Raw genomic sequence first — 16,733 nt, forward strand, 5'->3', positions numbered from 1 at the left:
AAATTTATAAAAATTTTTATTTTAAAATTTAAATTTAAATTCAATTTTATTTTAATTTTTTAAAAAATAAAATATAATTTTAATAAAAAACTTTTATAATTACAAAAAAATATATTTTTTAAAAAATAATAAAAAAACTACTGAGAATAGATCATTTTTTCATTCCATTCTTTTCATGCAAAATGTATTAGTTGTGATTTTAAGATATGTGTTTTTGTGTATAATAATCATAATAAATTTGTTAGGTCGTTGAAACTCCTCCCATTTGTTATTCAAGCCTAAAGTTTGATTATTTAATGGAAGTTTTTATTCATCATCATTTGAGTACCTACAAATTTTTTATATTGTTGCTGGTATATTCTTTATTACATATTATTTATTATGCAAGAAGAAGCGTCTATTTTTGTAACTTCTTCACCCCTTACAATTCTTTTCAACGATGTCACCTTCACCTAGTTTGGGATCTCCACATCCCATGTTTAAGGAACTAAATGTGAGAAAAGAGGTTTGTGCTTAATCTTTTGTTTTTTACTTGTGCAAATTATATAGCTGTTGGTAATGTAGAGAATACAAATGTTTTACTTGACAAAGTTTTATGTTTGTCTATTTTACCAAAGCACTTGTTGATCGAATACTTAATATGACGTAGATTTTTTAGAGCCCTCAATCCAACTAGAATGGTTATGGTTTTTTAATAAATTCTCATTTGAAAACTTTTTTATGAAATTTTTTCTTTTCAAAAGTAGTATTTTTTGTGACAAATTAAGCTATCATTGAGGCGATGAAAAGTTTAAAAAAAAATGCTTTATATAATTGATCCTAATACTGTTGAACTTGCTCAGTGAATTGTGCTCTTCTAAATTCTGAGTGTATCAAATAACTCAGACTGAATCAAGAAGCTAAGAAGTTGAATATTCTATTCCACTTTAATCCAGTAAATTAGAGAGCTAAAATTTTAAAATCCATTGTACGAAAAAATAGACAGACACTAGCTATATCTTTTATGCTCCAATTACATTAGCTTTTGGTATGAGATGACAAAGTTGTTGTGCAAATAAAAAAATTTTCATCTAGCTAGAACCTCAAATACAAGTCAGTAACAAAGGATAAAGTCTATGTTCCAAATTTCACAGTTTATGTTCCAAATTTCACAGATCTCTTTTATATGATTGATATGAAATAAAAGAGAATAAAATAATTTTTAAAGAGGAAAATATATATATTAATGAATTTTTTTTGCTAAAAATAAATTATTTTATTATTTATAAATTTTAAAAGAAAAAAAAATTAAAAAAAATTGTTAGTCTTGATTTATATAATTTAATACTTTGAGTACTGTATTTTTTTATTTATAATTTGATCTCACTTTTAATAACAAATAAAAAAAAGTCATTACATATATATTTATATATTTTAAATTATATTATAAAATGATAAATTAAATTTTTTTATTTATGATATTATTTAAATAGTGTATACTATTAATAATTTGTTTTGTAATTATTTTTTTAGATAAATATTAGTTTTACTAGTTGTTTTCATATATTATTTAAGTAAAGATAAATTAAATTTGTGCTAACTAGTTAACATTTGGTACTAATTATTTACTACAGTGTTTCTATTTAATGAACCAACTCTATTATGTTTATACTCAAGCATATACTTGAGAATAATAACCTACTTCTTCTTGGTGATATAACATATTTATAAATAAATAAATTTAATTTTAAAAAGTCTTATTGATTATTTAATTGCATTCCATTTCTTTAATTTTTATTTAATTATTTTTAATATTATTTATTTATTTATTTGTATATTCTCTGAAACTATCAATTTAGTATTCAAATTATTTTTTAATTTTGTCTTTAGATATGTTTTCAAATTACAATTACTGTATTTTTGCGCTCAATTTTACCCTATTCCAAAGGAATAATCCAATTTAGTGTGCATAAATATTTGTTTATTAATTACCAAACTAATTTTGATGGATTTTAGAGGGTTGGGCTAATATTAACTGAGTCCAAGCCCGAAGAGCCCAATCTCATTCGGGTAACGCGGTTCTGCAACACCATTGGTTCAACTATAACACTTTTTGTCATGGTTTTCTTCTCAATATTCCTCAATCTTTTAACTCTCATGAGATGGGCTGGGCTTGATCACAGAGTCTCAAGTGCTAACAAGTAGTAACTCAAGTTTTTGTAGCCAAAAAAAAAGAAACCTATGCTAAATAGATAAAAACTCAGGTGAAATCGACTTCACCTAAAGTTGATATCTGAAAACCGTTGAATAAAAATTTAGTCAAATTAGTGAAATTATTTAATGACTCTCCAGTATCAACTTTATGTGAAGTCGACTGCACCTGAGTTTCCACCTGCTAAATATTACAGTACCACAAAAAAAGAAATTATACTAAATATCATAATAACTTGGGTTGATGAAACGACAGCTAAAGTAAATATTATAGTTTAAATTTTGCCTATATATCAGAGTTGATTTGAGATTTATATTTTATAAATAGGTATTAGTTATCCTATTATAATTTTCTTTTAGGTGACTATTTTAATAAAGATATTTTTATGCGAAAAAAATTACAAAATTGTTAGATAATTTGGTATATTTCACATAAATATTGTTTTTTTTATGACTTTTGGGGGGTGATATGTGCCAGACAAGTATTAGATTTGTTTTGTGATATTGATGCTATTCATTTCTAGAGAAATTTAGGATGCATCATTCACATTGCTAAGTAAAAAAAAATAGGGAATTATACAAGATCGAATTTATATCCTAATTTAATAATGAGGCGACTTTAGGATCATAATAATGTGATAATGTGATCAACAAGAGGACGGAGATGCACCATTTTTCATGTGATTTTGCAAATTGCAATTATTTGACGCGGTCATGGTTGCCAACGCTGTATGAGGAGAGCAATGACGCAACCGGTTAAAAAATAGAAAGATTATTGAATTGAATTAAATTTAATTAGGCTCGAAAAATAAGGCCTAACCAATTAATTAAGTAGTGTAATTACTATTGTTAGCACGTTGTTGTCATCAAAGAGCTAGGCAGACCTAAAATGTAGAATTTTCATGAGACAATTAATTAAAGGGTGACCGTTTCGGAATAATTCTTGACCATAAATAGCGTTGAAGAAACGACGTTAAGCAAACCAATGGAGTCTTATTTTTTTTTTTTCTTTCCACGCCTACTCGTGTTTTTATAAGTCATAGCCGAAGCGGAGGCACAGCATTTTAGCTCCTTCATTAACTCTTTCTGATGAGTTCAAGATTCTTTGCGTTTTGGATAAGCTTTTTAATATACAACGAGTCAACGACCTCAATAGTCGTACCAATTGTTTGGGATTTTTTTAATAATAAAATAAAAAAATAATTATTTTTTTAAACATAATTTTTAAACTTTAATTCTCTAAATATAATTTATTTTTGGCATTAGACAAGTTTGTCAGATCAGCAATCTCTATAAAAATTGGTAAAATTGCCTTATCCAGCGAACTTCACTCAAATTTTTTAAAATACGCACTTTTAATTTATATTATTGTCTAAAATAGTATATAGATTTATAAACAGTATACAAAAATACACAAACAACAAATTTTTTCAAAGATTGTTTTAATTATAAATAAAAAAATTATATTTAACAATGACAATTATTGTTATCGTCTTTACAAATATAAGTACACCGCGAGTAAGGCTTGCTAATTTTTATAGAGTTCGCCGGTACTCAGTAAACTTACTCAAATACAAAAAAAAATCATATTTAAAAAATTAAAGTCCAAAAATCATGTTTAGAATAATAATAATTTTTTTATTTTATTATTAAAAAAAATCCAATTATTTGGTTTAAAAAAAAGGAAAGGAAAAAGAAAAAGAAAAAGAAAAAGCTATCTTAACTCAAGGTTTCGTTTGATGGAACATCAACATCTCTATGAATACAATGAGCCTTACATCGTAGAAGACACGATAGACAATCAAGTCGAGGAATAATAGTCTTACCTCATAGATAAGCAAAGTTATTAAGGTTACTTATGAATTATGATACAAAATTTGTATATTTTTATTCAACAAATATTTTAAAGGTATTTACGTTATAAGATGGAATATATTAAGAAACTATATTACAATGATGATAAAATAATGAGTATTTTTAATAACTAAAAGAAATAAAGGAAAAAAAAAAGAAAAAGAAAAGAATCCCACCAGTCGAATTGTGGTTGGTTTGAAATTTTGAATACAAACATAGAAGGTGACGAAGATGCAAATGCTAGGTTGGTATAGTAATAAATGAGTTCATGATAGTAAATTAGTAATAGTATTATACTTATTTATTTTTCCTTTTAAATACATGTATATTAATAGAAAATTTTCAAAAATTATGTATTTAATATATTTAAAATGTAATATATATATTTTTAATAACTTTTAATAATTTTTTTTATAATATTCTTCAAACATGTCCTTACAAGTTAAAACATAGACTAACAAGACTCATCATATTATAATCTAAAAATAACGAAATAGAATAAGCTCCAAAATAAAAAAATAAAATAAAAATAAGCAATGACCCAAATGATTATTATTCTTTAAGAATTGGCATATTGCATGCTTTGATTCCAAACTCATTCAGTATTGAAATTCAACTCATGATCATCCTTTTGTCTCTGTTCTAAGTCTTCTTCTCACCTTTGTGTCTATCTATATAAATACTGAAAACCTCATTAACTCATTCCAACTTGCCCAAAGCATTTAAAGCAATACACATTTTCCTCTTCTCTTTTTTGTTTCCTTTCATCCCACCCAATTTTGTTTGCTCATTCTTGGGTTCATAGTTAACCATGAAGTTCATAGGCTCAGTGTTAGTGGTGACTTTTGCTCTGGTTTTAGCCTCAACCTCAGCATCAGATCCTGATGCTCTTCAAGACCTCTGTGTTGCAGACACTAAATCTGGTATATCTTATATTCTCTATCTATCTCTTCTTCTTTGATGTTTGTATTCTGGAACAACAACAACATAATAATCATTATGTTTGATCCTTTGGTTTTCTTTCAATTAACTCCAACTAACTCACTTTAATATTGCTTCCTTTTTCATAATATGGTGCACCCACTTGCATATGACTACTAATTAAGGTTTCTTTGTTAACACAACATAAAAAAGTTAATCTTTTTAAGTAAATTAAGCATAGCCCAGATCTCAAAAATCATTGGCTGGTTGACATGGGTAGTGTGTGAATGAAAAAACAGGTGTTAAGGTGAATGGATTCACGTGTAAAGACGCTGCAAAAGTGAATGCATCTGATTTCTCATCAAACATATTAGCAAAACCAGGTGTGGCAGCAAACACAACCTTCGGTTCCATTGTAACAGGAGCCAACGTTGAAAAGATCCCAGGATTGAACACACTTGGTGTGTCTCTGGCACGCATTGACTATGCCCCAGGTGGACTCAACCCACCCCACACACACCCACGTGCCACTGAGATTGTGTTTGTTCTTGAAGGTCAACTTGATGTTGGGTTCATAACAACATCCAATGTTCTCATATCAAAGACCATCTACAAGGGTGAGATCTTTGTCTTCCCAAAAGGGTTGGTTCACTTCCAGAAGAACAATGCCAATGAACCTGCTGCAGTTATTTCAGCCTTCAACAGCCAATTGCCTGGAACACAATCTATTCCTCTGACTTTGTTTGCTGCCACCCCACCGGTCCCGGATAACGTGTTGACCAAGGCATTCCAGGTTGGTACCAAGGAGATTGAGAAAATCAAGTCTAGGCTTGCTCCCAAGAAGTAATTGTTATAGTAGGAATGATATATACTTGATTGGTATATGTATGCTTTAATAATGTCTCTGTTGTTTTTCTCATTCAATCTCTCTTTGTTGCCTCACAATTCATCATGTATGTTTGGAAAACTCATAAAAGCAAATAATGGGACATATTCATTTCTTTTATAATTGGAATTTGAAAGGTGCTATCGGCATGCTTTGTTCTTTTTGTTAATCACAATGTGTTTGTGTGTGTGGTGTATTATTCAGTGTTGACTTACTAGTTCTCAATAGTGCTACACCTTGTTGCCTCTTATGCCTCATCTTACTCTCTCTCCCTTTCTTCTATAACCTTCCAATTAATCTCATTGAATTTGAACCATGGTGGTATTAAAATAATGTATAATAATATTAATAATTACACTTCCTATCATATTGGTGTGGATGGATGGAAACAAATAACCTAACCCCAATATTTAGCAGCACAAAGAAATGTAGCTAGGTATGGTCAAAATAGTAGAAAAAACCTGCCTTGATTATTAGAAATTATCATCGTGGCACCATGTAACCCGCTAAAGTCATAGATACTACAATACAAATAACTATTTTTTATTTATTCACACTAATCAAAACAAGCTATGCAGATTGATTAATTATCATGTCCTAATATATAATATAGTTTTATAAAGTTGCTGCAAATAAAAAGCCATACAGCCAAAGCGGAAGGTGGAATTTCTTTGTCAGTGTCCTAAAGATTGATTCCTAATAGCTTTTGTTCCTCCAATTATATTTAAAAGCAAGGGAGTTGGTAACTAAATTATGGGCCAATGTTAATTATATGCTACTCAATAGAGGCATAAACTGGCCGTACACATATGAAATGGTGAATTCACAAAATAAACTAACTAATGGTTAGTGATGTTGGACCACTAACCCAAATTCATCTGTGTATATTCTCCTGGGGGCAAACATCTTAATTTGAGTAGATTTTCGTCTAAGGTAATTCCAATTGAACAATATGCTTCTTTCACATCAGAAAAAGAAACCACACCTCATCATATTACAGCTAAGCATGTGAAGACGGGATAACAGTAATTTCAGAGACTTGTTTAATGTTTGATTACTAAAAATGCTTCTTAAATAATCTAAAATTGCAGGAAGAGTAAGTAATATAAATATATAATAGTTTATGTGAATAGCTGAATAACGTGAAGATTAATACATATATACACCGTACCGTACAAGGAGTTACAGAAGCGTTAAGACTTGAGACTATGTTACTCTTACTCTTAATGTTACTCTTACTCTTAAGGTATGTTGTACAAGAAAAGTGATTTCTTGCACACTTGCTTTTCTGATGTACAAAAACTGAAAGTATTTCTTTATTTTCCTATAACTTTAAGCAATCAATTTCTGGGAAGCAGCCAGTTCAACTGTTAAGATGAAAGATGATTTGCCAGCTTCCCTCAGATACCGCACGTCTCCATTCATCAGCTTCAGCAACTTTCTGCTGATGAGCAGACTAATACCCTCCTCGGATTCTTGTCCGTCTCGTCCGAACATTTGGTTCAGCAATGTTTCCGGAACACCAACACCATCATGTGTTATGCTGCAAAGATAGCAAAAACAATCAGTGAATCACTTAAGTAGTAGTTAGATGATCACATGTGGGAATGTCACAAGTTTCTTGTTTCCATAAAGTTGAGGTACAACAAAGGAATATATAGTATGCATGGAACAGTTACCTTATCTCCAAGTTAGCCAAATGAACTGATTTGCCTAACTGATCTTTGGTTAAAGAGGCTGCAACAACAACTTGACCTCCGGTTGGCGTAAAATTGATGCAAACCAATAAGAAGTCAGCCAAGACTTGCTGCAGCCTAAGACTATCACCATATAAGGTTTCTGTCATGATGTGCTCCGTGACTTCGTTGATTATATGGATACCCATTGCCTTGCTCTTTGTCATGACCTGACTTAGACAGGCAACAAAAACTTGATGCAGAGTGAATTCAACCATTTCCAAATCCAAGTAGCTGTTCAGAGTACAAGAAAGAAAGGAATTTAATATGGTCATAAACAACATCATCATAATCATATTCATAAATCATACCCATCAATGATACGGTCGAGATCCGAGTCATCGAGAATTTTGCTAAGCTGGCGTTGGCACTGAGTGCCAGTGTCCAGAAGTTGTTTTTGCTCAATTCCCAACTCAGTATTCTCCAACAATTTTCGAGAGAACACAATCCCACACAAAGGATTCCGAATTTGCCTTTTCATATAAGTTAAAGCTTTGAGTCTCTTCAAGGCAGTTTGTTCGGATAAACGCTGAATATGCAATGCTTGTTGAAGCTCAGGGCTAGCTGTCTGTAAGAAGCAGAAGACTCCAGTAACTTCACCCTCTACATCCAATTTCTTGCTCACAGAAAGCAAGCATTCTACATACTTGCCCTTCCGAGTGAAGAAACCAAAAGCAGCCTTCTCTGTTTCCACACCAGTCATGGCATTGTTAAGTACAATTCCAAAATTAACAACAGCTTCTTGATTCTTAAGACGGCAACAAGCCATATGGGTTCCGAAAACCTCCCCTAATAGCATTTTATCCATCACATCCTCTCTCTTCCATCCAGTTAGCTTTGTCATGGCTGAATTCCATTCACAACACCAGCCAAATTCATCTGTGCCAAATATTGGGGGGATCAAAGGGTTCGGATTCTGTACAATCGCCCTATAGTCACCTTCAATTCGAGTGAATTTGTCCATGACTGTCTTCTCAGCAGTCATATCATGGGCCACAAAACAAACTCCCACCACGCTGTTTTGGAGATTCCTGCTTGCACAAGCATTAACTACCAAGCTGATAGGACCTGAATCAATCTTCACACCATGTGTTTTGATCTCAAATTGGAAATTCTTCTCTTCTTTACCTAATTACAAAGTAACAAAACAAATAAATAAATGATCTATAGAGAATATGGAAATCTGAGATTGTAAGTATCTTTTTGTTAATTCTTCATCAATGCAACATTCATGGATGGCCAAAGGGAACAACTTATAATCACATTTCTAAAGTTTCTTATGACAAAAGGATAAAATGGTGAATAGAAAAAAGACATACCCTGCAGTGCCATGTCCAGCATCTTCTTGACTCTCTCTGCTGAAAAATCCTCAACCAGCGTAAGTAAATCCTTTCCAATAGCTTCCTCAACTGAAAGGCCTGTCAACTCAGCAATCTTCGTGTTCCATCCATTGACCATCCCATCAACATTAACTGCCAAAATTGGCACTGATGCTGTTTCAATTAATCGAACCATCTCACTCGTCACTGCTTCTAATTCTTGCATCCCTTCAATCTTCAAATCATTTAGTCTTGTATCAATAGCTTGCGTGCTTATATCCATAATCTCATTATCTTTGAATGAATTTCTCAGTATTAGCTGCAATGAATGGATAGCATCCATTTCGTAGTCCTTCCATGGTAAGCTCCTTCCCTTCACAACTTCAAGGAAAGCCTTGAATGATGATCTTGGACTCATCTTTGTAGGATCATCCCTGTCACCAGGTTCATGCTTGGCACCACCCCATCTGATTTCTGCAGCAGTGTGTGATCTAAACCAGAAAACTATGTCCATGGAAGAAATTCTCACAGCTGCCATTCCACAAACAACATCACCAAGAGCAGCAGCTCCTGGGAAGCCTGCATCAGACAAGCTATCTGTACTCAAACCCGTGGAGTCCTTGTGGCACTTAGAGAGCCATAAAGCTAACTCTCTTATGTGAGATTCACTTGGAGCCACACCTAATCTCCATACCTTGTCTCTATACAAGAGTGCTGCTCCATCACATCTCACAAGATCCATTATATTAGGGCTCTGTGATACAATACCAAGGGGTGCATCTCGCATCAGCATATCGCACAAGAGTGTCTGCGTGCGCAGGATATTCTTCTCAACAATCTGATATTCTAACTCTAATTCCTTATTCACATGGATGGCAAATACTTGAGCCAAAAACTCACAAGCATACCTTAGAGGAAAGGGAACAAACCTTGGAGTAGTGTTATGGCAAACTACTAAACCCCAAAGTCTCTTTCTCTTTTGTGGCTGAACAACATCAGAGCCATCCCCATCTTCATCGTTATCATTGACCACAACTGCCATAACCAGGGAAGCAATTGAATTCATATTTTCCATATATTGCAAGTGACAACTATGAGCAGCCCTTAAAGTTGAACCGCACAAAGTTAAATCAATGGAAACTTTGGGGTCTTGAAGCACCTTCACATGCTTTGCACGACAATCAACTATCATTCGGACCTTGTTCTTCATAAACAAGAAGCGCGCAGCCTGGGGAATATCAGTGGCTGGATAGTGCAAACCCAGATATGGCTCAAGACCTGGCTTTGCAACCTCAGCAATCACTTCCCCATGATCATCCTCATGAAATTTATAAGCCATCACCCTGTCATAACCCGTGAGCTCAAAAACTTCTTGAACCATGGTGTCACAAAGCGTTTCCATGCTCCCACTGGGCAAAGACTGCAATCTAGTTATTGCTTTGGCCGCAAGCTTGTAAGATTGCAGGGCTCCGGCAGCAGTCATGGGAACTTCATGAGGCTTAACAGGCTCGAAATCAATGATCAAACTAGCGGTAATACGATGAACAATTGCATAGAAGGGCTTGCCAGAAGTCTTGCAATGAACTAGAATGGGGTTAAGAAGCGAAACCTCCGGAACTGCAAGGGCCTTTTGCAAAGCAGCAGCACTTGAGGGCGTGAAAATAGTCCGAATGTCGGTGCCAATGGCAAGAGCAGTGTGATCACCAACACTTGGAACAGCATGGCTGACCATGGTAAGCATTTCAGATGCATTGTGACTGTATGCAATGACCCTAAGTGTCTTGTCATCCAAAGCTAGCAAGCACCCAAAGGGCTGGATGAACTTCCCCTTCTGCATTTGATGAAGATAAGCTGCTGTAACTCTGTCACATCTTGCCTGGTTTTCTCCACTGACTGTACCGGAAGACAACCGCACCGAATTGGAGTAGTCGAATGAACTTCCGGACTCCTCAAAGTTTGCATGCAGCTTTGCATCCACACTTGTCTGAGCAATTACTCTTGCACTCTGTCTTGATCTGCTTGAATTGCTCGATGATTGGCTTCGCCTCGACGACGACATTCTGATGCCGGAACCAATAAATATATCGATTATCAGCCCAATCACATCATAACACTGTTCGATTCATATCAAATTAAAGAAGTAGCATATGGATGTTCTCACACAACAATTAGCAGAGAAAGAGAAAGGTGAAATCACCGACCTTGGAACTATGAATTATGCAGATGAAGAAGATGAAGCAGAAGCAGCATCTATGTATGGCGTGAAAGAAAAGGCATGAAAAGGCGAAGATGGATATTTATGAGTTAATGAGTTTTTGGTGGCAAGTGAGGATAACTACTCCAAATCCTCACTACAGATTCAAACATCACCCACTGCCATGTCATATCTAATTTCATGATATTCGTTAAATAAAACGTTTTAAAAATATTTATAATTTAATTTTGATGCATATAAAATAATTTTGTCGTTAAAATGGAAAGGGCGGCTTTTACCTTTTTTGTTTTGTTTTGTATACACTATCTTATCCTGGGCCTAGCCGCACCGTAACTCCTCTCCCTGCCTCCTTCCTTTAATTACCTCATCTTTGACTTTCTATTTTCCTTTCATGTCGGCTACAATTTCAGACGTCAAAGGTAACGATAATCGTTAAATTCGTAGTGTGCTGCTATTCCTTCTAAATACTAGTTTAATTTAGAAATAACTCAACTAACACATATTGCTAAAAATGTATTCGGATAAAGATGTCTAAATTGTTTTTTTTTTAAAGATATTTTTTTTAATAATTAAAATTTAACATATATAATCGATTAAATCATATTATTTTTGTCAAAATTAGGCTAGATAAATTAATTTAACCGAAAAAATGGTGAATCAAATCTTGAACTGGTCTAAATTAATATTTATTTTTATAAAAAATTACTACAATATCCTATTATAATAATGACTAAAATACTTTTATTATATATATTAATTTTGAGAATCCTAAATTTTAGTCCTTTATAATTTAGACTAGTTTAAGATTTGATTCACCATTTTTTGTTTAAATCAATTTGTCTAGCCTTTGACAAAAATAATACGATTTAATCGATTATATATGTTAAAATTTAATTATTAAAAAATATCTTTAAAAAAGATATTTTCAACGTCTTTATGTGAGTGGCTCGATTGCTAAATTGAAACACTGATTGTAAATATCTTGACATTTAATCTATCGCTAAACACATTTAAAACTGATCCATAAATAAGCAGCAACAAGAGAGTGTCATCCTTCATGTGCAGGCTTGTTTGAAGATGGCCCCATAAGTGTTTGTAACAGGGAAGGGAAACAACAAAGTAGAAACCACGTGATGTGATTTTCCTTCATTCTATCAACAACGGTTTGAGCATACAGTAATAAACCAATGTAAAAGCACTATCAACAAATTCCTTCTTTTTTTTTTTTTTAATCCTGCTGTAACCATTTCACCACCTTTGTCGTTTTCTCTTGTAACTACAGTAACGGTCACATTTCATTCAGTATAATTTGCACCCTGACCGGATGAGATGTTCGTAATTATCTACTTAGAGCATCCAGATATTTTTTTGGGTTTGAATCATCTATTGGAAATTGGAATATAAAGCTTTTACTTTTGGGATTCCTGTTTGCAACCAAAGCTAAAAGTTTTTTCGGAATAAAGGCTGGGCAAGGGATACCATTTTTTCTTTATCTATTTGTCAAAACACCGTCACATATTTCCTGAGAATCAAACTCATGGCTGATTTTCTTCGCAAAAGAAAGCATATATGATACATGAACTCATCACATCGTTTAGACTCATATGCATGTCTCACACAAATCAATTACAAAATTTATGAAGAATCGGCTGTTTTCTTGTGGCTTGTAGGTATAATGGTTGATTTAGTTACTGAATTTTTGTGTGTATATATCATTTTTAGAGACAAATACCTAATATTCATTAACATAATTATCGTTTGAAGGAGACAATACATGCATGTACTCGTGTAGAGAACATATTTGAACAATCAAGAGTAAATTATATTTACATGTGGAAGAAAGTTAAGATACCGAAATCAAACTATCAAATTAGCTTCTCAGTTTTTATGTGATGATCAGTGTTCACTCAATTTTTAAATTGATCAAATTAATTATTTAGTTTTAAATTGTCAACCAAATTACTCTCGTCGTCAAGTTAACCAATAAACGACTTTAACAAAAAGCTTGCAACCAATGTTGGCTGTCACGTGTTATGTCATTAGTTAAGCTGGCACAAAAGGGTTTCAATTAAATTGATTCCTCAAGCAATGGATCAATTTGATTATAGATAAAAACTAGGATGCCAATTTGATTATTGTGTTTGGAAACTCGTTGGAAGGGAAGCACGTTTAGATTTCTTGAAAGCGTTTACAAGAAATAACTATTTTTAGTTTCTGCGTTTTTTAATAGGTTTTTAGTTATAGATACTAATCATTTATTTATCTTTTACCAACTTTATCCTTTATATATATATTGTATTATTTATAGAATTCTTGTTATTTCTATTTATATGAGTTTTATTTTTTTATTATTTATTTATTTTTATTTTTTTAACTGTTTGTTTGATATTATACATTTTTAAAATTATAATTTTTGTGTATTATGTTTGTTATTATCTTTTTATAATATGATTTATTGATTCTATTAGGTAAAGTAAATTAAACAAAAAATTAACCGTAAATAATAATAATAGTAAAAATTTATAGTATACAAAAAAAGAATACTAAAAGTACTAAAAATATACTATATAAAAAGATTATTAAGAATTTTCAGATTTGTTTCCATCACTAAAACGTAAATATTTAAGTTTTTTTATTGTTTTTAGTACTCTCTTTTATAATTGTAATTCTCGTATACTATGTTTTAGTATAATTTTTTGTAATATAAATTATGATTCTATTAAAAAAGATAAATTGAATAAAAAATTAATCATAGATAATAATAAAATCATAAACGTTGGATTCTAAATTAATATTAAGAATAAGATTATTGAGAATTCATCTATTTAAATATCTAAATTAAAATGATAGGATAATATAAAAAAATTGTTTAAGTTGATGTCCATTTTAGTAATTTTTTATTTAAAAGTGATTTTGAATGATATAAGTCAAACAACATTTATTTTACTATAATCTGTTTTGATACAAAAATTACCAAACATAAATCATTTTAATACAAACTTAATTTTTATCAAAATCAAGTTTGCAAAATCAATTTTATGCAAATTCCAGTTTGTAAACTGTAATCCAAAAACACACTATATCTATTTAGCAACTAATTTGAAGAATACTCTGTACTATTAAATTTTTAATGTCATGTTGGGATAACAATCAAATTGATCCCTCATTTGACGTTCCACATTAACGCCTGAATGATAAACTAAAGAAGAACTAACTTGATTGACAATGTAAAATCATGGGATTAATTTTATTAATTGAAAAATTAAGCTCATCGAGTAAAAAGTAAAAACCGAGGAACCAATTTAATTATCTCTACTTACCACACACCTTAACACGCCCATTGTTGCAAAATAAGAAACCGTCTTATTCCAAAAGCACCTAAAAGTACTTATTAATAGCATGATTAGTATTCTAATTGAAAATTTAGCAACCATGGTTTTAGAGTTCTCTAATAGAAACCCATATACTTTTCTGTCTCATCCAAACAAAAGCACGGATAAAAGTTATCAGAACAGAGTACAGAAGGGGACAGTGCAGATGCAGCAAAAGCAACCTGGCCCAACACTGGAAGAATGGGAAACGAAGCAAGCTTAAGTTTGAAGAACTTGGAAGAGAAATATAATGTCTTCATTGACCAAGACATACATCATAAAGAGAGAAGCATGGGCACATCTGGGTTAAGCCATAAAATTCACTTGAAAGAATGCAATAAGTCAAGAAACATATGTCTCACACAGGACCAAGATGTACAATTAAATGGTCGCCACCATCAAGTTTAAAATCAATAAGATAATCTCTGCTACTTGCTAGACTATAACAATAACTGTGTCTTTATTCAACATGCAAGTGACAATAGAGATGTTTATTGGGACGTGGCTCCTTTTAAAGTGAGCATGTTAAGTGATTAAGCAAGGGACTAACCATTCTTCGATCAGTAACTTTATGTGGGACCTATTAAATGATCAAATGATAGTTAACACACCATTTTCTCACTTTATCAATATGTTCACTTTAGAAGACCTAAATCTATTTTATGTTTATCATTTTAGTATGGGAAACTGGCAGCTTATCCATCATATACTAGTAGATGGAATGTACACTCCATTAAAAATTCAATTCAATCCAATAATGGTTGATACATCATGATTCAATAATGTAGTCGCTACACAATGAAAATAAAAGGGTTTCTACTTTCTATCCTGCTCCATGAAAAGTGACATAAGAGCTGCTGCGTTAAAGGTAGACAAACTGTCATAAGATGAAACACAAAACTGATACACTCAGAACTAAAAAGTGATTAGAAAAAAATGCAAGAAAAGCAATTGATTATTAACAAATACATGCAGTTTTGCAAAACAGGATGACTTCTGGTCAAAAGCAAACTAATGAGACGAACTAAAGCCTGTGTTTAATTTGACATGTTGAATATTTTTCCACAGTACATGAAACCAATGAAGGAGACCTAAGAGCTAAAAAGACATAATTAAAAATGACGGGGTTCAAAATTCAATATTACTATGACTATGTACAGCACCATATCTCTTTTTGAGGAAAAGCACAAGCTTCCAGAATCTCAAAGAATCTAGTTACCAGCAATTTATCAAGCAACCTCTTTTATCTATATAAGTAAACATTTTCATTCCCAATGTACACTCACCTGTTCTAAATTAATCCTCAATCTGTAACCACTGAATGATGGCGGCAAGTGCCTTGTGATGCCCACAACTTCTTGGACCACACTGCTCTAAACCTTTCCATCCAAATCCATTCATCATCCAAAAGTGTAGCAACCAAATTCTTTTGATTTCAACCATTTTCGCATAGCAGGGCACCACAACACAGCAAATTAAATATCAAATAATTGATACAACAAACTCAGAGATCACAACAAGAATAACAGCAGCATCAACGATCAATGTTTATGTTCAGAAAGGAACTGAACCTTTCAAGTGTCAATTCATGTGTGGATTGCATTCTTTGGAATGGAAATCATTCTTCTCTATCAAGAGCCTCAACATTGCATTGATGAATTTCGGGTCATTGGGATCACTGGTGACAGAAGATCCACCTTCTTCAGGGGATTCCAACACTCTCGGACGCGAAAAACAAAACTTGCATTTACTTCCGTTATAATAATCATCGGTGCCTCTAACACTAGTTTCCTTACCGGAAAAGCCTCTTCTACTTGCATTCGCAGAAGACGTTGACGATGACGATGATCGAAGCAGAGCCCTCCTGCTTCTGACTCTGCGCAATTGAGTCTTGGCTTTCGTGAATTGATGCATCGCCATCTCTTTTGCCTTGCCAAATCCACCTCCTCTTCTTCTTGCTGGTGCAGCAGCGCTGCGTCCTCCTTCGTCGTCGTCGTCGTCGTCTTCATCGTCATCGGCAACACTACCATTAACGAGATTGGATATCTCATCAGCGGGAGCAGACATGAAATCGAAACGTGTTATTGAAGAAAGTGGATGGAGATTAAGGAGAAAAGGAGCATTTAGGGTTTTGGAATTTGGATTGTGGTAATGATAGCGTGAGGTTGGGTGTGCTCGCGAACCTCGCCACAGTGGTCTGCAACGGCATTGCCCAAATAATAATAATTCATTGAAACGGGA

At 32.7% G+C, this 16,733-nt stretch overlaps 3 protein-coding genes across 3 annotated transcripts; 1 reads left to right on the top strand and 2 right to left on the bottom strand.

Moving 5' to 3' along the window:
* The first annotated feature begins 4,650 nt into the window (after positions 1-4,650).
* LOC107492253 (rhicadhesin receptor) lies at positions 4,651-6,020 on the top strand. The gene is made up of 2 exons (XM_016113254.3): positions 4,651-4,967; positions 5,265-6,020. Exons 1-2 carry the CDS (start codon positions 4,856-4,858, stop codon positions 5,810-5,812), a joined length of 660 nt encoding a protein of 219 aa, XP_015968740.1. The 5' UTR covers positions 4,651-4,855; the 3' UTR covers positions 5,813-6,020.
* Positions 6,021-6,923: 903 nt separating this feature from the next.
* LOC107492252 (phytochrome A) lies at positions 6,924-11,280 on the bottom strand. Its single transcript, XM_016113253.3, has 5 exons — positions 11,108-11,280; positions 8,907-10,966; positions 7,899-8,715; positions 7,531-7,821; positions 6,924-7,394 (listed from the first exon to the last, which is right to left on the bottom strand). The coding sequence occupies exons 2-5, from the start codon at positions 10,963-10,965 to the stop codon at positions 7,184-7,186; spliced, it is 3,378 nt and encodes a 1,125-aa protein (XP_015968739.1). The 5' UTR covers position 10,966; positions 11,108-11,280; the 3' UTR covers positions 6,924-7,183.
* Positions 11,281-15,225: 3,945 nt separating this feature from the next.
* On the bottom strand, positions 15,226-16,733 carry LOC107492254 (uncharacterized). Its single transcript, XM_052262616.1, has one exon. It carries the CDS (start codon positions 16,557-16,559, stop codon positions 16,074-16,076), a length of 486 nt encoding a protein of 161 aa, XP_052118576.1. The 5' UTR covers positions 16,560-16,733; the 3' UTR covers positions 15,226-16,073.

The sequence above is a fragment of the Arachis duranensis genome, chromosome 6 (genome assembly GCF_000817695.3).
Source record: "Arachis duranensis cultivar V14167 chromosome 6, aradu.V14167.gnm2.J7QH, whole genome shotgun sequence".
NCBI lineage: Eukaryota > Viridiplantae > Streptophyta > Magnoliopsida > Fabales > Fabaceae > Arachis > Arachis duranensis.

Excerpts from the sequence above, each read along its gene's own strand:
- LOC107492253 (XM_016113254.3), top strand. The coding sequence starts at position 4,856 with ATGAAGTTCATAGGCTCAGTGTTAGTGGTGACTTTTGCTCTGGTTTTA. Across the intron at positions 4,968-5,264 it reads TGTTGCAGACACTAAATCTG|GTGTTAAGGTGAATGGATTC; the intron begins GTATATCTTATA and ends ATGAAAAAACAG.
- LOC107492252 (XM_016113253.3), bottom strand. The coding sequence starts at position 10,965 with ATGTCGTCGTCGAGGCGAAGCCAATCATCGAGCAATTCAAGCAGATCA. Across the intron at positions 8,716-8,906 it reads GCTGGACATGGCACTGCAGG|GTAAAGAAGAGAAGAATTTC; the intron begins GTATGTCTTTTT and ends CTTTGTAATTAG. Across the intron at positions 7,395-7,530 it reads TTGGCTAACTTGGAGATAAG|CATAACACATGATGGTGTTG; the intron begins GTAACTGTTCCA and ends CTATCTTTGCAG.
- LOC107492254 (XM_052262616.1), bottom strand. The coding sequence starts at position 16,559 with ATGTCTGCTCCCGCTGATGAGATATCCAATCTCGTTAATGGTAGTGTT.